Source organism: Ylistrum balloti, unplaced genomic scaffold (genome assembly GCF_031769215.1).
Source record: "Ylistrum balloti isolate Yb309-2 unplaced genomic scaffold, AGI_CSIRO_Ybal_v1 Utg369562, whole genome shotgun sequence".
Lineage (NCBI taxonomy): Eukaryota > Metazoa > Mollusca > Bivalvia > Pectinida > Pectinidae > Ylistrum > Ylistrum balloti.
Window position 1 is genome coordinate 922012 of NW_026781862.1, and position 22430 is coordinate 944441.

A 22430-nucleotide genomic window follows, 5' to 3' on the forward strand; every position below is an offset into this window, starting at 1 on the left:
TGAAAAAGCTGTCAAGGTTATTCAAAGTCAAATTTTCAAATATGATTAGCTAGTGGGTTTCTACTCCACAATTTCTGTTTTTAATCTTATCTTCACCAAAACAAACCAATATTTGATCATTGAAGACATGTCATGTTTATACTCCCAAATGTTTGGTGATGATATAGATATCATAAAACACATTTTGTTAACGTAACACAGAATTATTGTCACTGTAGAAGGTGGTTAAGTAATTGAGAGTCTTCAAAGGTGAGGTGGTTACAGAGGATCAAAAATCTACAAAGGAGGGGATAGGTTTGAGATTTGGAATCTTCTTGAAAGAAGAGCATGGTGTGAGGTTTGGAATTTAGTATATCAGAAATCTACTTCAAAGGAGGGAATGGTTGTGAGACTGGGAGTCTCCTGTAAAGGAGAGAATAATGATGAGTTTGGGAGTCTCCTGTAAAGGAGAGCATGATGATGAGTTTGGTAGTCTAGATTTAAAATAGAGCATGATGATGAGTTTGGGAGTCTTCTTGAAAGGAGAGCATGATGATGAGTTTGGGAGTCTTCTTGAAAGGAGAGCATGATGATGAGTTTGGGAGTCTCCTGTAAAGGAGAGCATGATGATGAGTTTGGGAGTCTTCTTGAAAGGAGAGCATGATGATGAGTTTGGGAGTCTTCTTGAAAGGAGAGCATGATGATGAGTTTGGGAGTCTTCTTGAAAGGAGAGCATGATGATGAGTTTGGGAGTCTTCTTGAAACGAGAGCATGATGATGAGTTTGGGAGTCTCCTGTAAAGGAGAGCATGATGATGAGTTTGGGAGTCTTCTTGAAAGGAGAGCATGATGATGAGTTTGGGAGTCTTCTTGAAAGGAGAGCATGATGATGAGTTTGGGAGTCTCCTGTAAAGGAGAGCATGATGATGAGTTTGGGAGTCTTCTTGAAAGGAGAGCATGATGATGAGTTTGGGAGTCTTCTTGAAAGGAGAGCATGATGATGAGTTTGGGAGTCTCCTGTAAAGGAGAGCATGATGATGAGTTTGGGAGTCTTCTTGAAAGGAGAGCATGATGATGAGTTTGGGAGTCTTCTTGAAAGGAGAGCATGATGATGAGTTTGGGAGTCTTCTTGAAAGGAGAGCATGATGATGAGTTTGGGAGTCTTCTTGAAACGAGAGCATGATGATGAGTTTGGGAGTCTCCTGTAAAGGAGAGCATGATGATGAGTTTGGGAGTCTTCTTGAAAGGAGAGCATGATGATGAGTTTGGGAGTCTTCTTGAAAGGAGAGCATGATGATGAGTTTGGGAGTCTCCTGTAAAGGAGAGCATGATGATGAGTTTGGGAGTCTTCTTGAAAGGAGAGCATGATGATGAGTTTGGGAGTCTTCTTGAAAGGAGAGCATGATGATGAGTTTGGGAGTCTTCTTGAAACGAGAGCATGATGATGAGTTTGGGAGTTTCCTGTAAAGGAGAGCATGATGATGAGTTTGGGAGTCTCCTGTAAAGGAGAGCATGATGATGAGTGTGGGAGTCTCCTTCAAAGGAGAGCATGATGATGAGTGTGGGAGTCTTCTTGAAAGGAGAGCATGATGATGAGTTTGGGAGTCTTCTTGAAAGGAGAGCATGATGATGAGTTTGGGAGTCTCCTTCAAAGAGAGCATGATGATGAGTGTGGGAGTCTCCTTCAAAGGAGAGCATGATGATGAGTTTGGGAGTCTCCTTCAAAGGAGAGCATGATGAAGAGTTTGGGAGTCTTCTTCAAAGGAGAGCATGATGATAAGTTTAGGAGTCTCCTTCAAGGAGAGCATGATGATGAGTTTGGGAGTCTTCTTCAAGGAGAGCATGATGATGAGTTTGGGAGTCTTCTTCAAAGGAGAGCATGATGATAAGTTTAGGAGTCTCCTTCAAGGAAAGCAAGATGATGAGTTTGGGAGTCTTCTTCAAAGGAGAGCATGATGTTGAGTCTGGGAAATTATTTCAAAAGAGAAGAAGGATATGAGTTTGGGAATCTCTTTCAAAGGAAAAGGTGGGTATGAGTGTGGGAATAAATTTCAAAGAAAAGGCTGGTATGAGTTGGTTATTGGAGAGACTGTGAGATTAGGAATCTGGTTCAAACAAGAAGGTGATTAGGTAATCATAAATCTACTTCTAATAGGACAGTGATTAGGGATGGCCATGAGATTACAAATTTTATCAAGAAACACTTATCTTTATTAGAAAAGATTGCTGAGACCACCAGGAAGCTGCTTCATTGGATAAAATGGTTGTAAATTGGGAATATTTTTCAAAGGAAATGATGGTTGCTTGAGGTCCTTTTAGTCAAAGATCCTACACTGGAATGAACATTTTCAGGTTTTTGTTATTCTGCCGTTTATATCAATTCAGTTTGTTAAAGAAGTTTATTAATGTTTAAAACTGAGGTTATGATTGTCATATTTGTAATTCTAAAGTATAGTTACTGGAACAGTTAGTAGTAGTTGTAGCAATAGTTGTGATAAATCATAGAGTACATGTAGGTTTGATTGTAGCCTTTTTTTAGGATATTGATAAGTCCAATATTATAACTGCTTTCATCCTGAAACATTTTTTTTTGCTGAAATGCAGTTGTTTAGTAAACATTACAAATGTAGTATTAGTAGAACAGCAGAGATTTGTAAAGTGTTTTGAGATAGGACAGCTAACAATTAAACATTATTTATTTTAAAACAATTGCTAAAGAATAATTCATTCAAACATATATTAATCACTCTTATTGGCCCTAATGGAAGGCTTGCGAGATGTCTGTGGGAAGAAATGGAAGACATGTGGTCAGGCAGGTGACTCCAAACCTTTTATTGTCCATTCCGGGAATCAAAACCTAGCTGCCTAGGCATTACCATTGAGCCATCTGGCCACCCACAAAACAGCTGAGAAATAAGCTGTTATTTACAAAATACATTGAGACGGAACAGATGAAAGATAAAATATTATTAGCGAAATGCATTGAGACAACACATCTGAGAAACAAGATGATGCTATTTATGAAATGCTTTGAGATAGTCTAAATTGATGTTTTGTTTATTTTACATATTGATAAGCATGAAACAGTAAAGTTGACACTTTTCTTAAAGGATAATCTATAACCATTCCTCCATGGATGTAATCATCTTGATCTTGGTACAGAGTATATTTATTAAAAAAATAAAATGTCCTTACTTGTTAGAGAATATCTAGGAGACAGAACATGATCTGAAGTGAAACCTGCTGATTCTCTAGGTATAATGTACTGAAAATCTCTAGAGTTTGAGACTCCCATCTTTTGTACTCTTCCAACAAATAATATTCGTATTCTAAAAAAATCAATCTTATTCTTTAATTATGTGTATAGATAATTTACTTGTTCTCTAGAGAAAATCCAAATTGTGTCGAGAGACAATTTACATATTCTCTATAGACAATATTCTTTTACTTTAAAGATAATCTATTTTTTACTCTCGTGCTTAAAGACAGTTGTCTTATTCTCTAGAGATAATATACTTATTCTCTAAAGAAAATTATAATTATGTCTTGAGACAATAAACATATTCTTTTTACTTTAAAGATAATCTATTTCTACTATAATAATGTTTATATACCATTTCCTTGTTCAGTTTACTCAGTACAATCTACTTATCCTTTAGAGATAATTTGAATTTGTTCCAAGGATAATCTACTTATTTCCTTAGAGACTACTTATTCTCCAAAGAAAATTTACTTATTCTCTGTTTATTATTTTAAGGCAATCTGCTATTCTTAAGAGAAAATCTTTAAATTTTCTTAAAAATAATCCACTTACCCTCTGTTTATTCCTATGAGATAATCTACTTTTCTTTTCTTTAGAGATCATCTAGTTATTTTCTTGAGATAATCTACTTGTTCTCTGTGATAATCTATTATTCTTTAGAGATAATCTAGTTATTTTCTTGAGATAATCTACTTGTTCTCTGTGATAATCTATTATTCCTTAGAGATAATCTGTTTATTTTGTTGAGATAATCTACTTATTCTCTGATAATCTGTTATTCTTGAGAGATAATCTGTTTATTTTGTTGAGATAATCTACTTATTCTCTGTGATAATCTATTATTCCTTAGAGATAATCTGTTTATTTTGTTGAGATAATCTACTTATTCTCTGATAATCTATTATTCCTTAGAGATAATCTGTTTATTTTGTTGAGATAATCTACTTATTCTCTGTGATGATCTATTATTCCTTAGAGATAATCTACTTATTTTTTCAAAATAATCTACTATTCTTTGAGATAGATAATCTATTTATTTGCATGAATTATTTGCCTGTCGTACATTCCTGTTCAGGGGTCATGAATTATGTACATGTATATAATCACACTTGTGACATCACTTTTGTATTGAAAAGAGAGGTGACTTAAAAAGGCAAAGGTAGAATTTAGGAAACATTAGCACATTCCATGAACATTTCCATGTATCTGTGGAGATATCTGTAACATCTATTGAATGTGCATGTGGCAATTTACTTTTACATTTAAAACCAATTTATATCATCATTAAATTGTCAGTTATGATTTAAAGTTTTCAGCACATTATATGGAATTATGTGACAACTGGCCTATTAAATTTCCTCACTGCAGGTCTATTATACTGATGGTGAAGTTGTTTGTTTTGTTTCACACAGTAAATTAGATCACATGGATTGTGTTGGAACCATCATAATGTTTACCATATTGATTAAGAATTAACTGATTTTTGGAGAATTTATTTATATAGAAAGGCTTTATTTAGAGAGTCAGTCACTTTACATAATGAACCAAGATCAAAATCTGGAAAGGAAAGAAATATACTGTATTTCTCCGCCAATAAGCCCAGGGGGCCTGTGCATGAAATTGAGTCAAGAGTAGGGGGTGTGCTTATCGCCGGATAAGAGCCTATACCTGACCGATATCCTCGGTCGCCATCTTGGATTTTTCGCTACTGTTATCGATGTAAGTGATTTTTATTCCCTATTTATCTTTGTTTTCCCTGTTGAATACATTTCTTATTCACATCACAGTGAGGATTGTACAAATAAAGTTAAGAGATAAAATATATAGAAATGACAGGTTATAATCTTCTCCATGGACAAAAAATTACAACAGTCTGTATATATCTTAACCAATTCTTCGGTCTCTCTATTACGCCAACACAGATATCCATCTCTTCATATTGATTGTGTAATAAATTACAAAAAATAAATGACCTTTGTGTTGTTGTAATATAGTGTCTTGACAACAGATTTCTTCTGCTTTATTTTATGGCATAATTAGCAGTCTTTAGATAAAAAAATTAGTTTAGATGAATTTAAATAACTGATATTTTTTGGCATACAATACATAGCAGTATCATTAATATAACTACGAAAATTAACGTTACATTTTAATGTTGTAATTCTGAAATACTAATAACTTGAAATTTAGCATTCTATGGATACCTCACTTTAGAATTCTGTTTTGTTTGCAAACAAGAAACATTTGTAAATTAATCAATATGGAATCAAAGATTTTCTTTTTTCATAAAGCCATGACATTAAAAAAAGAATGGATAAAGAACTTATCAGTGTTGAATGTGAACATGTACGTATATGGTTCAAGCTATAAACATTTGATGATGATTACATGTTGCAATTAAAAGAAATATTCGAGGGCTTGATCCTAATATCACAATTTCCATGCAAGATGTTGGCAACTGGAAAACAAACTCACAACATAGGGATTTGAGAGCTGCAGGTTGATGAACATAACGGGGAAAATTTAGTCATCATAATAGTCTTATTTTGAAGTATTCAATTTCCTTTTGCAATATGAAGTTTGATGTGTTTAATGCTCATTAGTATGCCTTACTTACTTACTTAGATTTAACAAAATTTACAATTGACAGAGGTTGTCAAAGAATAAGAAAACACTTAACCTTACTGAACAGCTGGTCTTATTTCCCTTCCATATTTTTCAGGAGTTTCTGTGAAAATATTTTTTCTGTTAATATTTATCTTTCATTTCATCAAATTCAAGATTCTGTTGATATGTCAATGTTCTCTTTGATGTTTTGTCATTCAGTTTCACATCTCTGATTAATTTCAAATTAATTATTCAAATACTTCATAACCTTTCACTGACAAATATCTATTGGATTTCAAACACTGTAGATAACTTTGATAACCTGACGTTTCATACAGTACAAAAAGGTTACTCTTATCTTTCATTTCTCTGTAAATCAATATATCCATAGGGGTGTGATAGTAGTACACATTATTGTACAGAGGGGAGGATATAAAATTGTATTATTTCAGCAACAAACAACATCATGGTCACATTGATGTGAAAATAAAAATTAGGTATACTCCGGAGTATTATGCAAGCACTTTAGATGTAACCATAAGTGTCTTTTATTTCTTGAAGCTGTTGTAAGGTTTGCATGTTAGTATTGTCAAGTTAAACTTAGGTTAAAAGCCTGTTGAAGTTCAAATATTTTATGACCTTTCATGATGGTGGAGACAATAATCAATTGTATGACCTTGAAACACAAATATTCACTAGAGGCAAAATTTTAGTGCATCAAGGGTAAATTTTGCATTTTATTTAAGTGGCTTTATAGGTATGCTTTATCAATAGACAACTGGTGTGTATCTGTTAATGTGTGTAATTGCTTTTACTTGAAAATTGTGAAATAGATCTTTTATTTGCCTTGTCTGTTATGTAATTAATTCACCCTAGTGGGTACAAGCTGCACTCACTTAGTTTTGAAACTGATCAGAATAAGAATGTGCCAGATAGGCAGCAATCTTTCATTTAGTAATTGTAATGTTTCCTGAGAATTACCTGATAAATTGTACTTAATCTTGATCTGTGGACTTTCCTTATTTGGTCCTTACCTGATTAGTTTGGTCTTAAAACTTAGTGGAAGGGGAACAAATGTTCGACAAGTAGCCATCCTGGATTTTGCTAGATAGGATTTGTTATTGCTATTTCTTGATAAGCAGATACTGAGTGGATCTTTCTCAGATAACATATGTAGCTGTTCCTTTGTTTGTTGTTTAGCCACTTCAATTTTCAAACTGATTGAGAAAACTAAATAGCCATCAGGAAGTCATATATAGTAATATTCATTTGAAGACTGATAATGCTGTTTTTCAGAAGGTATTTGATGCATAATCATTCTAAAATTTGAACCAGGTCAAACACATTTGCGGCACACTAATTTCAAACAAAGAACAAACCTTTTAATTTCTTATCTTCTTCTTTCTTGTTACACCTAAATAGGAAACAGGCGGTTATAGTTTTTTTATTTGTCTGTTCATTCTTCCATAATCTTTTCTGTGTCCTATGACCTACACTGCTTGTTACTGGAACTTCATCCATAGAGGATGGGTTCACCTTGTTGAAGGGATATGTCAAATATTAAAACAAGGTCACTCTTAGCTATATTTTGACCATTAAACTGCATCATCAAAAAGGTTTGTGTTTGAGAATTACCAGAGGAAATCCCACATGGTTGGGCTGTTGAGCCCTTACCTTTCTACTTCTGTTCAAGGAATCAAACCCATGACACTTTTTGAAAGGTGAGTGCGTTACCAATGCACCACCTGAACACCTAAGATCATTTTTGTTAAAGGAGATTTAGATTGTTGGTCTATATAAATAGTAGTTTCAGAACAATGGTTGTTCTATTTGTTATTTCTTTCACTCAAGTTAGTTATTTTTCAAAATAGATATAAAAAAGAAATGCAAGCTGTAGCGAGTGTTTTGTAACTTCTTTGAAAGTTACTAATTCTACAACAATAAAAAGTCAAATTTTACAAAGTTGAATAGGCAGACCTGTTTCGTACCCATGTGCATTTTTTACATGACCTTAATGAAATGTCACTAATTAATATGCAAAATTGACAATTCAAGAAATAAATGGAGATCTTGTAACTCATTACAAATTATAACTAGAACTAATTTGGTTTGTTACCTTAAAAACCACAAAAAAGAATAGAAATTCAGATAAAAATCAAATTATTTAAAAAAACAACCATAAACTACGTACTTATTACATTTTCTTATTTCCTTTTAGGTCAAAGTTCATCCTATCAGTCAATCAAAACATGCTAATTTGTTATACCATGTGGTATAATATGTATGTTTACATAACATTTGGAATGATGAATTGATGCCTTTGGAGTTGATTAACACCCACCTACATTGTGATGGAAATGTAAATTGATATCTGATCTTATTGCTAGTGATATCACATTAGATTATATCATTACAGCTCGTACACAAACATTATTTATAGGGGTATTTTGCTTGTAATGTTTCAGGTCAAACAGATTATGGAAGAAGCTGTGACCAGGAAGTTTGTCCATGAGGAAAGTAGCAGTATCACATCACTTAGTGGTAAGTTCAATATACAACTTTTAACATTGCTTTTTTTAGTTCTATGATATTCAGTAATAGGCTAATGCCTAATAGGTAGATTCCAATAACCCGATAATCTGGAAACCGAAAGGTATGCGATTAGTAATAAAAGTAACATGGGTTTGTAGAGACATGCCATTTATAGACATGAATATAAAGTCTTTCAATGGCTTATCCTACAGGTGCGGTGGAGGCTTGTTTGCTCCATGGACTCAAAAAACGTGCTCTTGGCCTGTTTAAGCACAGTACCACTACTGCTCTCCTTCAGAAAGTCTCCAAGAACTTTGAGCCAGCAGCAATCATCCTGAAGCTCTTCTCTGATGTGGAGTCCAGCAACGATCCTAACAAGTGAGTCTGTGTTTATGTCAACTTGCCCAAAGTGCCACCTTACTTTTTGCAATAAAGGAGAGCTATTATCAATCTGTTGCAGAGAGTTCCTAATTACAAATTGGTTGTAGTGGTCTTTACTAGCAGAACTGACCTATATATAACATACATGTATTCCTCTCTGTGTCACCTGCAGTATGGCAAAAATAACTAAATGGACACTGGTAGTGTCAATTTCTCCTCTGTGCGATAACACTTATTATATCATCTGTATTACTTACTTTGATGAATAGCTAGATATGAAATTCCGTATGACCATCACCCGCCATCTTGGAGTTTAATCTCTCAGACACAAAGGTGTGTTTGGATAATTTATGTTGTATTCAAGTGGTCATCTTTATGGTTTCCTAGTAGCAATTCTGGAATAAACGCTTCACTGTTAGGTTAGGTATGTGAAGATTTTTTTTTTAATTCTGTAGTAATGTCCATGTATGTGGATACTTAATAGCTATCTTTTGTAATGTCTGTGTGTGGGCATTCTCTAAGCTTCGATATCAATGTCTATTTACATGGAAACTCTCAAGGTTTCTATAGCAACGACCTGGATGTGGGCTGAGTTTTATGTAGCAATGTCTGTATGTGGGCACTCTCTAAGCTTCGATATCGATGTCTATTTACATGGAAACTCTCTAGGTTTCTATAGCAATGCTCCTGGATGTGGGCTGAGTTTTTATGTAGCAATGTCTGTGTGTGTGGGCACACTCTAAGGTTCTATATCAATGTCTGTTTACATGGGAACTCTCTAGATTTCTATAGCAATGCTCTTGGATGTGGCCTAAGTTTTTATGCAGCAATGTCTGTATGTGGGCATTCTCTAAGCTTCTATATCAATGTCTATTTACATGGGAACTATCTAGGTTTCTATAGCAATGCTCCTGGATGTGGAAGTTTTTATGTAGCAATGTCTGTATATGTGGATACTCTCGTGGTTTCCATAGCACTTTTTAGGTTTTTAGGTTTCTATAGCAATATATATGCATATGTGGGCACTTGAGAGGTTGATATTGCACTCTCTGGGATTTTGTAGCAAAGTCTGAATGTGGGCACTCTGTTGGTTTCTGTAGCAATGTTTGTATATATGGGCACTTTCTAGGATTTGATAGCATTATCTGTATATATGGACAGTGTTTTGGTTTCTAAAGTAAAGTTTGTTCATGGCCACTTGCAAGGTTTGCAGAGCAATGCCAATGGATGTAGTTATTCCCTAGGTCTCTATGGCAATGTCTGTGTATTTGGGCACTGTCTAGGTTTCTATAGCAATTTCTGTATGTGGACACTGTCTAGGTTTCTATGGCAATTTCTGTAAGAGGGCACTGTCTAGATTTCTATGGCAATTTCTGTATGTGTGGGCACTGTCTAGGTTTCTATATCAATGTCTGTGTATGAGGACACTGTCTAGGTTTCTATAGCAATATCTGTATGAGAGCACTGTCTAGGTTTATATAGCAATGTCTGTATGAGGGCACTGTCTAGGTTTCTATGACAATGTCTGTGTGTGTGGGCATTGTCTAGGTTTCTATAGTAATATCTGTATGTGGGTATTGTCTAGGTTTCTATAGCAATATCTGTATGAGGGCACTGTCTAGGTTTCTATGGCAATGTCTGTTTGTGTGGGCATTGCCTAGGTTTCTATAGCAATATCTGTATGTGGGCATTTTCTAGGTTTCTGTAGCAATATCTGTGTGAGGGTGCTGTTTAGGTTTCTATAGCAATGTTTGTGTATGTGGGTGTTGTGTTGGTTTCTATAGCAATGTTTGTGTATGTGGGTGTTGTGTTGGTCTCTATAGCAATGTTTGTGTATGTGGTGGTTGTGTTGGTTTCTATAACAATGTATGTGTATGTGGGCACTGTCTTGGTTTCTATAACAATGTTTGTGTATGAGGGTGCTGTTTAGGTTTCTATAGCAATGTTTGTGTATGTGGTGGTTGTGTTGGTCTCTATAGCAATGTTTGTGTATGTGGTGGTTGTGTTGGTTTCTATAACAATGTATGTGTATGTGGGCACTGTCTTGGTTTCTATAACAATGTATGTGTATGTGGGCACTGTCTTGGTTTCTTTAACAATGTCTGTGTATGTGGGCACTGTCTTGGTTTCTATAACAATGTTTGTGTATGTGGGCACTGTCTTGGTTTCTATAACAATGTTTGTGTATGTGGGCACTGTCTTGGTTTCTATAACAATGTCTGTGTATGTGGGCACTGTCTAGGTTTCTATAACAATGTTTGTGTATGTGGGCACTGTCTTGGTTTCTATAATAATGTTTGTGTATGTGGGCACTGTCTTGGTTTCTATGACAATGTTTGTGTATGTGGGCACTGTCTAGGTTTCTGTAGCAATATTTGTTTGAGAGCACTATTTCTCTAGGTTTCTTTAACAATATCAATGTTTTACAAATGGAATAAAACTTTGTAAAGAATAATGCATGCACATCAAAGTCCTGGTCAAATAATGTGTTGCCTCCTAAAATGTGTTCCCACAGACCTTTGACTTCAGTCTTTTGTAATGAAATTCAGAACTATACTGGTTTTTGGAGATATTGATAAATAACTAATGGATGGAACACCAGTAACAGCCATAATATGTTTATGTCTGGTGACACCGGTAGTTTTAACACATGTTATGAAGAGATATGAGGTACACAAACCACACAGATTCGTTTCTTTAAAAAAATAGAGTGCATTTAAACAATATCTTGGCAAGTGTTTGATTTAAAAACATCACTTGGTATGCAGGGCCATTATTGTGAAGTAGTGTGATTCATAATAAAATGGGACAATTTGACAAATCAGTAGTTCTGAAGTCAGAAAAATACAGGTTGTAGGGAATTGGGTTACAACACACCTGTACATCCTAATGATAAATGGATTGAGATGCTATGTACTCTGTGCTATGGAGTCAAATATTTATGCACTAATTTTCACATCTGGTTGCCTTTCCTATTTTATCCTATACATTATAGATAAGATATTAATTTCCTATATTATTACATTTCTTTATCAGTGTCACCACTGGGAGATCAGCAATGTACACCAAGATTCATATGTTAAGCTTATCTAAGCTTTGTAAGCTTACAAACTCATTGATTAAAATATTCATAATGACTTTCTTCAAACTGTCTTAAACATCCCATGTTATTTGATATTCCTGTCATGAGGTAGGTCTCGGTCCATTTCGTAGCATGTTTTGTTACTATACTTTTACTTCATTGATGTGTGGGATGAAATATTTTCAGAACTGTGCTGACAAGCTGATAGTAATGGTCATTATCTTACAACCACTAATAGTCACCTGGGCTCTGATTGAAATTGATCAAAGCCCGAGCTGATGATAGTGCAGGCGTATCAGCACAGTTCTCAGTTATAGAGTGTAAAACTATCCACATATCAATACATTGGTCTCTTCACTTAATGTCATTACACAGAATAAAAAACAAAAAGCAAACATTATGAAATATTTTAAAGTAAACGATATTCTGTTAAATTCCAGATGATGTATCTTATTTCTCATTTTTTGATTAAAATAGTCATGTTATGTATTTCAAACACAATACAGATTTTATAGGAATTCTGTCTTATAGTAGATATTCTTTGGGAATTCTGTCTCTTAATTTGTAGATATTTTATGTATGAATAAATTATTATCTTTATAAATTAGCAGGTTTGTAGAGTTTTTGTTTTTTTAAAGAGGAAGAAATTCTGTCTATAAAGCTGTTACACATGTCAACAGCTACCTATAAAAGCAGAACAGATATTATGACATAAGTAAACCTATACCTAACATGTTGCAATATCATCCAACTATAATTAAGGCCTATAAGACACTTGTCTTTGAAATGTTTAACTCTAAATAGAAAAAAAAATCCTCATTTCAGTCTTACATTTTCTAATTGAAAACACACCTATATATTGATCCTACTAGGGGGAAATTTCATTTCATTTGCAGTATTATTTATTGAAATCTTGCGTGTAGGAGGTTATTTGTTAATGCAATGAACATTTCACTCAAATATTGAATTATGGTTCCAGAAAAAAAAGCTATCATAGCAGTGAGAAAGTGTGGTATGGATATTGATTTTGCTAGAAACATATTTTTTTTCAAACATTAATGTCATCACCTGAACTTCGTTCACTGATTTTTCAAAATGCGTGCAAAGACTTTAAAAAGCTGGCAGTGTAAAGAGGTTTAGCAGTTAATTAATATTACTCATTTGCGGAAATATACCTTTCATATAGTATTATTTAAGTTAATTTGAAAAAGATTTTTTTTTTCCTTCTCTTTTTTGTTTGTTTGTTTGAATGTACTGTCAAAAGGAAGGAAATGGTTGGGCAGACGTTGTTTTAGCTTATTGAACACAATAGAAGACTACAAGTACACATCAGTGACCTACAATGACAAAAACCATTTCATTTATATGTTAAGCACATTTGATTTCCTTTCATATATCATATGTGTAAAATTTATACACCTGCATTTACAGATCTGAGAGTTAAAGTGTTTGAATATATAAAAGTAAATAAATAGATCATCCACTTGAGCCAGTGACTTTTATTATTTAAATAAGATGGATTTACATTCTCATCATCATCATTCTCAATGCCTTTGTGAATTCTATCCAGGTGTTCTAATTCTTGCCCTCTCTATTCTTCTCTCTATTCTGATCCTTTCTTCACTGTTAGATATTTGGTAACATTCTCAGGTAAAGTACATTTATAGTTATGTGTTTGGTTTTGAAAAGAAAATGTCTGCAGTTATTCATTGAAAATTTCTTTGTTTTTTTTACTGGCTTTCAAATGTTTGATTAAACTAATACAAAATCTTTTGAATAATGTGCAGTATTTAGTGGAAATTTCTAGAAATGTCTCTGTCTTGTAATAACCTCGTTAGGAAGTTTAATTACTCAAATATTGAAAAATAATGTAGATGCAAGACAAGCTCTGCATTTTTTCTTTACAAGTTTTAACAACATATTCTATGTAGTTTATCCTAAACCTTTAACTTTCTGTCTTGTCATTACAAAACTGGATGGGTATGACACAGATGACTTTGCCAATCTCTCTTTAAATAATTTTCTCTTTCTTTTTTTTCATGCATTTAAAAGTCACCAGCTTTGAAAGTTCATTATTTAGCAGGAAATTGGAAGATATTGTTGAAAAGAGATTCGTATATTGCATGAAGAACTGGCAGCACTATTTATGCCCGCGGGTCAAAAGGTCAAGCTCATATTGTTTGTCTATTTATCTGTTATCAACTTTAACCTTGGTTATAACTATTGCACCATAAGAGGGAGGGCTTCAAATATGATCCACGCAGGGAGAGTGTATAGCAGCCGCTTTGTCCATCCTGCAAAAGTTTTAATAGGTATCAACATAAAACTTCATTGGTAGATAGATCTCAAAAAGGATAAGTGCAGTGCACCAGAAACATCAGTCTCTTTTACATAATTTAGGAGTTATTGCCCTTTGTTATTTTCATACATAAATTTTGTCAGGAGCTTTACACTACATTTGAAAAAATTTAACATTGGCCATCATTATCATTGACCATCACTATTGCACCATAAGAGATAGGTCTTTCATATTTGGTTTGTGTGTTCTTTGTTAGAAGACCGTTCTGGTGTTACCAAAATGTTTGATCATGTGACCTTGACCTACATTTGAAAGTAAGAAAAAAAGTCATTACCAGAAGTGTTTCACAAAGTATACATGCAATGAGCACATGCCTTATACAGATTTAATGTCCCATTTCAGAATTTTGTTGCAACTAGGGGCATAGTGTTACATAAACATACCTTGTTTTTACCTGGAAACAGCCAAGGAAAGTATAGAGTTATTTTCCTGTTATTTATTATAAAAGATATTTATTTTTTTTGTTGGTTTAATGTGTATTTGCCGAAACAGTGACACAAGGATCTGGCACAAGTTAAAATGACAAAGAAGTAACTTTTTCTGCGTTTCGTTAGTATAGCAGAAAAATATTGTCTGTAAGTTTTTATTGCCATATATAGTATAGGCGTAGGCTGATGAATATGCATTAGGCCAAATAGGCGAGTAAGGCATTTTGCACGTGGTTTTCGTTGTACTGAGTCAGGTATACAGGTGTATTGTATAGGTGGGGTCATTCTAGCCTTGGACAGCATATCGTACAGGCTGTTTTTTATTTTTTAATGTCAGAATTTAGATTTAGTAAAAATAGAATTTTTTATCTATGGGAGGTAACTCGGACATGACAAAGTTGTCGAGTGTAGGTAGTGAGCCAGAAGGTTTTCCAGAGCATTTAGCTCATAGAGTTTATCTCTGGTTTTTAACCCTGGGCTGTATTGTATGGAAATGGAAGTTTAGAAACAAGAGTTATTAGTAGATATGATCAAAATATTTCGGAGTATGTATTTCAAGTAATTTTATATGAATAATACAATAAAACAAAATATGTGTCAAATATTAATAAACGCCGGCTTTCTAGCTGTTCAGCAGGCTAAATGCATACCTGGCATTTGTGTTTTTATTTGATAAAGTGTTTTATGGGAAATAGTTTAGACAAGAACGATGTGAATAGCCTCACAAATAAAATCAGTAAAGAGAGGGTCGAAAACAACAAAGAAAATACAGACATATGACAACACAAAATTCAGGTTATCTTAAAGACTGTTTATTTGTTGTAAGTTAAAAGTATTACAGGCTATTTTTTGTTGAATTATTTCTGAATGCTCTGTGGAATAGATATAGAAGTTCAGTCTAATTAAGGTCTCAGTAATCCACAAGTTACTAATGACTTATTCCATATTTGGAATTAAGGAATTTGCATGCATCTTACATGCTTCATTTACACGTTGTTGGTACTGATGAAATAGAAAGCATTACTCATGGAACACCAGGCTGTGTTGCATTTTTTTTAGTATCCTCATAAAAAGTATGCACAGTAATGTAGATGTAAATATACCTCCATCCACAATCCAAAGAGAAAGGGGATTTTGCTAGAGACTACATAAAGTATAAGCATCTTTGGTCCCTTGTTGTAATTTTAGGACAGGATGGTTGGCAGAAAATCTTTGTTATTGATGTTACATTGGAATGGTATCACTCATTCACAGCAAGTAATGAATGAGACAGTTATATGATTAGAAGCTAAAACTAATTAACAAAGATTGTTTAGTGGCAAACACAAGATCTTTCTGCAATCTTCGATAAGATCCTAGAAACCTAAAACTAGAATGCCCATATATAACCAGTTTCGGGCACTCAAAGGTTTTGGTTAAGGATGTGATGTTTTATGCGAAAAAAAATGTATCAAATTGCCTAAATGTACTAATCAGGTTACAGATTCCGAAAAAATATCAGTTTACTACTTCTATGTGTCAATGAGCTTTGACCCTGTGACTTTGAAACTGTTCGCATCATTTTCTAGCACTGTTACTTGTGGCCTATACACACAAAAAATTGAAGATTTTAGAGAAAAAGGTTGATGACATTTGCTCAGATGGTCTTACAGCTTGGCAAATAAAATCTTTGCATCACATCCTAAAACTTTCTAATGTATATGTATATAAAAGCTGACTGTTTTCAAACAAATTGGAATGTTATTGCTGTTTGAGTATGTTGGCTTTGTCCAAAATATCTTCCATCCTTAGAGACTGAACATCAAGAGATCACAAATTTGGCTGTTTTGTTGGAGCTATTCTTTGACATCACAACCATATTTAGCTCTTGATAAAGAAATTATTTGTCTCTGGGAGCGATTATTGCAAATAACAGTTTCTACTGTATTTACCTCATGCTGTAAACCTCAGAAGGTGGGAGATACAAATTTTGTCCCTTTGGGTATTGATGCCGGTGACCGTGTTAGGTTTGAATTGGCTTAGCGGTTCTTGAGAACAAGATAAAAATGTGAATAGTTAACGCATGACGAAAAAAAAATCTCAGTTACCCAAGAATGTTGCTATATCAGGCGTCCTGGTATTGTATCCAACTATGAACAAGTGATGAGACTTTGACAAAAGCAAATACTTTCTCTGTGTTATAGGAAAACTTTATACAAGAACATATTTCTCACATAGTCATTCATAGATTTTGGACAACACATTTCATAAAAGTTCCACTCAGGTTACTGTTATCAATTATTTCTATCAAAATAGTCTAAGCATGTGCCATTGAATTAACAATATTTCTAATATTCATTTACATGTACATAATTTCAGTTTTATCCTTGTAATTTTAGTTTTTTTTGGTTGATGTTTGAACTCTTTATTTTATATCACATTTACAGCATATCCAGCTTTCATATCAATCGCAATTAAATTTTTTTTCTATTGTTTGTGTCCTTAGTGCTTTCAGTACTTTGATTTAATGTAATTATCATTCTTAAGTATAAAACTTCATCAGTTGTACATATTAGAGAAATAACCTGTGAATCTGATCCAGAACAGATACAGCATATCTAGCTACCACTAGGGAATGTGTAGACTGATTACCAGCCCCTAAGTTTTGTTAAGAAATTCTTAATTTTTCTATTAACTTATCTCCCCTCTTTGTGAAACTCAGGTTAAAATGTGAACACTATTGAGGTATCAATTGATAAGCTTCCTCTCTAAAGTGTTCTCGTCATCTTGACTCCCTTCAACTGATTAGCTTGTCTCTCCTTCCTACTCTTGACATTTTCCAATAATGTATCAATTATTGGATAAAGGCATAAAAGAACTGGGCCATTATTTCCAGTGACAATGGCAGCATGCTATGTCGATAAAGATCTAAGGGTTTGATTGTCAACCAAATCAAAAACCTATTTGATCGTATTGTAAATGATCTCATAGTCATATGTCTTACTATAAGCTGAATGTTCCATTTATAGTGTAATCTTCAGAAACTAAACAGAGATATGCAGAATCAGCAGTTATTTTTTCCGAGGTTGTTCTCCAGGTTTTAATTCATTACTGTATAGTCTTACTGTTAAAGTCAGATAAGTATAGGTGTATATGTCAACCTCTGACATGAGGTAGAGAAGTGCAACATTTACAGGCACTGTAATGATACAGTGTGGAACTCTTCTGGCTCCATGGGATCGATTATGTTGTGTCTAAGAGGGGAGACAACTGGAAAAGCTATCATTACATCCATCAAGAGGAAGCAATTTGGGATTACATTATATTGATCAATAAAATAAGGAACATTTTATAGTTATCAGAATAGAAATTTTAGATTTGTAATAATGTCAGCTGGCCTGAAACATTAATTAAGAAGGGTCATTGTATGTATAGGTAAACTGGCAAGCATACCATCCATTGAGATATTCTTTACCTGGCAAATATTCTTTTAAAATTTTAATGTTTGAATTTTTTAAGGTTGACTGTAAGATGATACCTAAGATTGCAGTGGCTATTAGGGTTTAGTATGTGTTGTAAAACCTGTTTGGTACAGTGTACTATTAGTGATACCTAAGGTTACAGTGGCTATTAGGGTTTAGTATGTGTTGTAAAACCTGTTTGGTACAGTGTACTATTAGTGATACCTAAGGTTACAGTGGCTATTAGGGTTTAGTATGTGTTGTAAAACCTGTTTGGTACAGTGTACTATTAGTGATACCTAAGGTTACAGTGGCTATTAGGGTTTAGTATGTGTTGTAAAACCTGTTTGGTACAGTGTACTATTAGTGATACCTAAGGTTACAGTGGCTGTAAGGGTTTAGTATGTGTTGTAAAACCTGTTTGATACAGTGTACTGTTAGTGATACCTAAGGTTACAGTGGCTGTAAGGGTTTAGTATGTGTTGTAAAACCTGTTTGATACAGTGTACTGTTAGTGATACCTAAGGTTACAGTGGCTGTAAGGGTTTAGTATGTGTTGTAAAACCTGTTTGGTACAGTGTACTATTAGTGATACCTAAGGTTACAGTGGCTGTAAGGGTTTAGTATGTGTTGTAAAACCTGTTTGGTACAGTGTACTGTTAGTGATACCTAAGGTTACAGTGGCTATTAGGGTTTAGTATGTGTTGTAAAACCTGTTTGGTACAGTGTACTATTAGTGATACCTAAGGTTACAGTGGCTATTAGGGTTTAGTATGTGTTGTAAAACCTGTTTGGTACAGTGTACTATTAGTGATACCTAAGGTTACAGTGGCTGTAAGGGTTTAGTATGTGTTGTAAAACCTGTTTGGTACAGTGTACTATTAGTGATACCTAAGGTTACAGTGGCTATTAGGGTTTAGTATGTGTTGTAAAACCTGTTTGGTACAGTGTACTATTAGTGATACCTAAGGTTACAGTGGCTGTAAGCAATGATATTTGCCAATGGCTATCTACTCACATTCCACAGATCAATGCTGGAGATAGATAATCATATTATTTGTGGATTCCAGACTCGCTGTGACATTTCCGGATTCAGCTTTAGGGGGAGCTTAACAGGACCACTGTATAATCAGAGTATTCCAATTTGTGAATAGAAACGGCTAAATTTGGCTGGTCATTTACAGGAACAAGCAGCATAACTTGATCACGCAATTCTTCTCACTTCAAATAGCAACGCTTTATCATACCTCTGTTGTAAGCAATATCAAATGTAATAGCTCACAAATTGTATCAACAAATCAGGCAGACAACCCAATTTATGGTAAAAATGGCAATATCCTACAATGTTATTGTGATCAGTAATCACAATTGACTGTTGTATAACATTGTGTTGACTGCTCTGTTATAGAATGGATCAGGGAATTAAACACTATCGATAAAGTCATTGACAAAGTGATAGACAATATGGTGGTGACTAGATCAAAGACACAAAAACCAATATGTATTGTGTGCTCAGTAAATAATATTGATTAATGTCAACATGAAAGCCAAAGCCATCAAAAGTATGTAATTAATTGTTTTCCACAAAGCAATATACATGTACGGTATAAAAGTTTATGTGTGATTACCCACTGTATAAACACTGGTGACCCGTGACCACTGTGTACACATACTGGTGACCCGTAACTACTGTATATACACTGGTGACCCGTAACTACTGTATAAACACTGGTGACCTGTTACTACTGTATATATACTGGTGACCTGTGACTACTGTATAAACACTGGTGACCTGTGACTACTGTATATACACTGGTGACCCGTAACTACTGTATAAACACTGGTGACCTGTGACTACTGTATATACACTGGTGACCCGTAACTACTGTATAAACACTGGTGACCTGTGACTACTGTATATATACTGGTGACCTGTGACTACTGTATAAACACTGGTGACCTGTTACTACTGTATATATACTGGTGACCTGTGACTACTGTATAAACACTGGTGACCTGTGACTACTGTATATACACTGGTGACCCGTAACTACTGTATAAACACTGGTGACCTGTGACTACTGTATATACACTGGTGACCCGTAACTACTGTATAAACACTGGTGACCTGTGACTACTGTATAAACACTGGTGACCTGTGACATATGTATATACAATGGTGACCTGTGACTACTGTATAAACACTAGTGACCCGTAACTACTGTATAAACACTGGTGATCTGTGACCACTCTATATACACTGGTGACCTGTGACTACTGTATATACACTGGTGACCTGTGACTACTGTATAAACACTGGTGACCTGTGACTTCTGTATAAACACTGGTGACCTGTGACTACTGTATATACACTGGTGACCTGTGACTACTGAAAAATGATGAAGTTACTTAAGATTGTTTCTTTATAAGCAGGAACCCTATGAAATAATAAGATAACAAGGTTATTATTATCTTTTTGTATAAGAATGGAAAAATAATGCAAAATTTTACTTTTTTGTTTGTAAACTTGACATCACATTAAGAAGGGATTCTACTGAATCACATTGAATGACATCTTTGATGTTTCTTTCTGAATAATTTAGGTAGTAGAACCAACACCATTTGTCATGACTGGGGAGGATATGAGATTTCTTTGCTTTTCAGCTGGACACCCAGGATTATGTTGGGTGCTCCAGTAGTAGAGAAGTCAGGTGAAAGTATCACAATCACAACAGCATCGGAGTATGTTTCTACATTCATTTGGTTACTTTTGGCTGGTTTCCCTGTTACCAAACTTCTTCAGGGCAACTATCTAAGTTTTTCTGCACCTAAAGTACACAAAAGCAAGCACCCTATTCTATAAATAGTAAATACGGTATTATAAATTAATCATTAATTATTGCAAGCATGATAACTTCAATACATACAAAAAAAAAAAAAAAGGACATTAAAAGTTATAATTGCATAATGCTTAATGTCATTCATCAACACATATTGTTGACATGTATTCCTATACATAGTTGACACTTCATAGGCTCCAGTCTCTATTTCTACTCTATTGTCAGAGATGTTCAGGGTCGACACTGATGCCTTCAAAGTGTCAGCACTAAGGGCAAGGCCCACATACAAAACAGCTACTAAATCACACAGTGATGGTTGCCTTCACCAAACCAGGATCCATTAGAGATAATTCAGTTAGAAGCGACATAAATTTCTATATGGCCCTACCTATGGGAGAGGCCGTAGGGAAGAAACTGCAGAATTTGTGAATCATGTGAAACCCACTGAAATGTGTACTAGTCATTCAACAAAGAAAACACATGGAACAAGGGGGAGCATTAACTGAGAGAGTACTAACGCCGACATAATTGTGATACTCTTACCTGATTTTCAGCCCACCTTTATCAGATGGTGGGCTATTCAAATCGCCCTGCCTCTACGTCATCAGAACTAAAGGGCTTAGAGACATGATACTTGGTTGAAATATATATACCAGGTGAGGGCTACAGGCCCATTGAGCCTCTTATTTTGAGAATGTTTTCATGTGGTTGATTTCTTTGATTTTCATTACAAATTTTAAATGAAGGCACTCCAGCCAATAAATGGCAATAATAGACAGTAGACTGTCAAGTGGACATCTAGCAGATGGTGTTGACAAACTAGGTAATCCTGTATGTTATGGCACTAATAACAGTTTTGTTGCAAATAAGGTGTTTGAAAAATAAATATGTTTTGTCATAATTTTACAGCATCATAAAATTGAACTTTTGTGAAGGCCTTTTAACTGAAGTTTAATGACTTCAGATAAGTCAGTATACAGATACTTAAATTGATAGGCAGTCGTTTTTGTTCCTACACAGACCAAATCACTGCTAAAACATTTTCATACATACCGTATTACAATTTAATATACTAATGACTTGTCGGCAAACATACAAAGATGATAAACATGACTCATGCATATCGATTGTAATACATGGTATATCTGTATTACAAGAATAAAATTCAATTTAAAGGTATTTTAGTGCATTTCCCTATAGAGTGAAAATAAACTTAAGGTTTTGTTGGAGGCAGGGGATGTCATTTGTGAAATCCTGTCTAGATAATACATACACATGAACAAAGCTGAACATAATACCTGTACCACTAATAGCTTTGTTGTAGTGAGTGTTGTTAAAATTGAAATAGAGGTTCGTGTAGCTAATGTAATAAGGAAGCTTTAGTCACAATATAAGATGTCATTGATTAGAACAGAGCTTCCTAACCACTAACCACTGTCAATGTAATGTTTGTCCCTCCCAGGAGTAGCACCTGTAACCCTCACCCTTCAGTAACACTTGTTACTCAGAGTGACAGGTATA

General features: G+C 34.4%; 1 protein-coding gene across 1 annotated transcript in view; it reads left to right on the top strand.

Annotated features, from left to right (window-relative positions):
- The window catches only part of LOC132548201 (small G protein signaling modulator 1-like), a 77179-nt gene that overhangs the window by 8223 nt on the left and 46526 nt on the right, over positions 1-22430 (top strand). Inside the window, exons 3-4 of the mRNA XM_060212063.1 lie at positions 8313-8388; positions 8592-8757. Coding sequence (XP_060068046.1) covers positions 8313-8388; positions 8592-8757 — 242 coding nt within the window. The remainder of the gene's footprint in view (positions 1-8312; positions 8389-8591; positions 8758-22430) is intronic.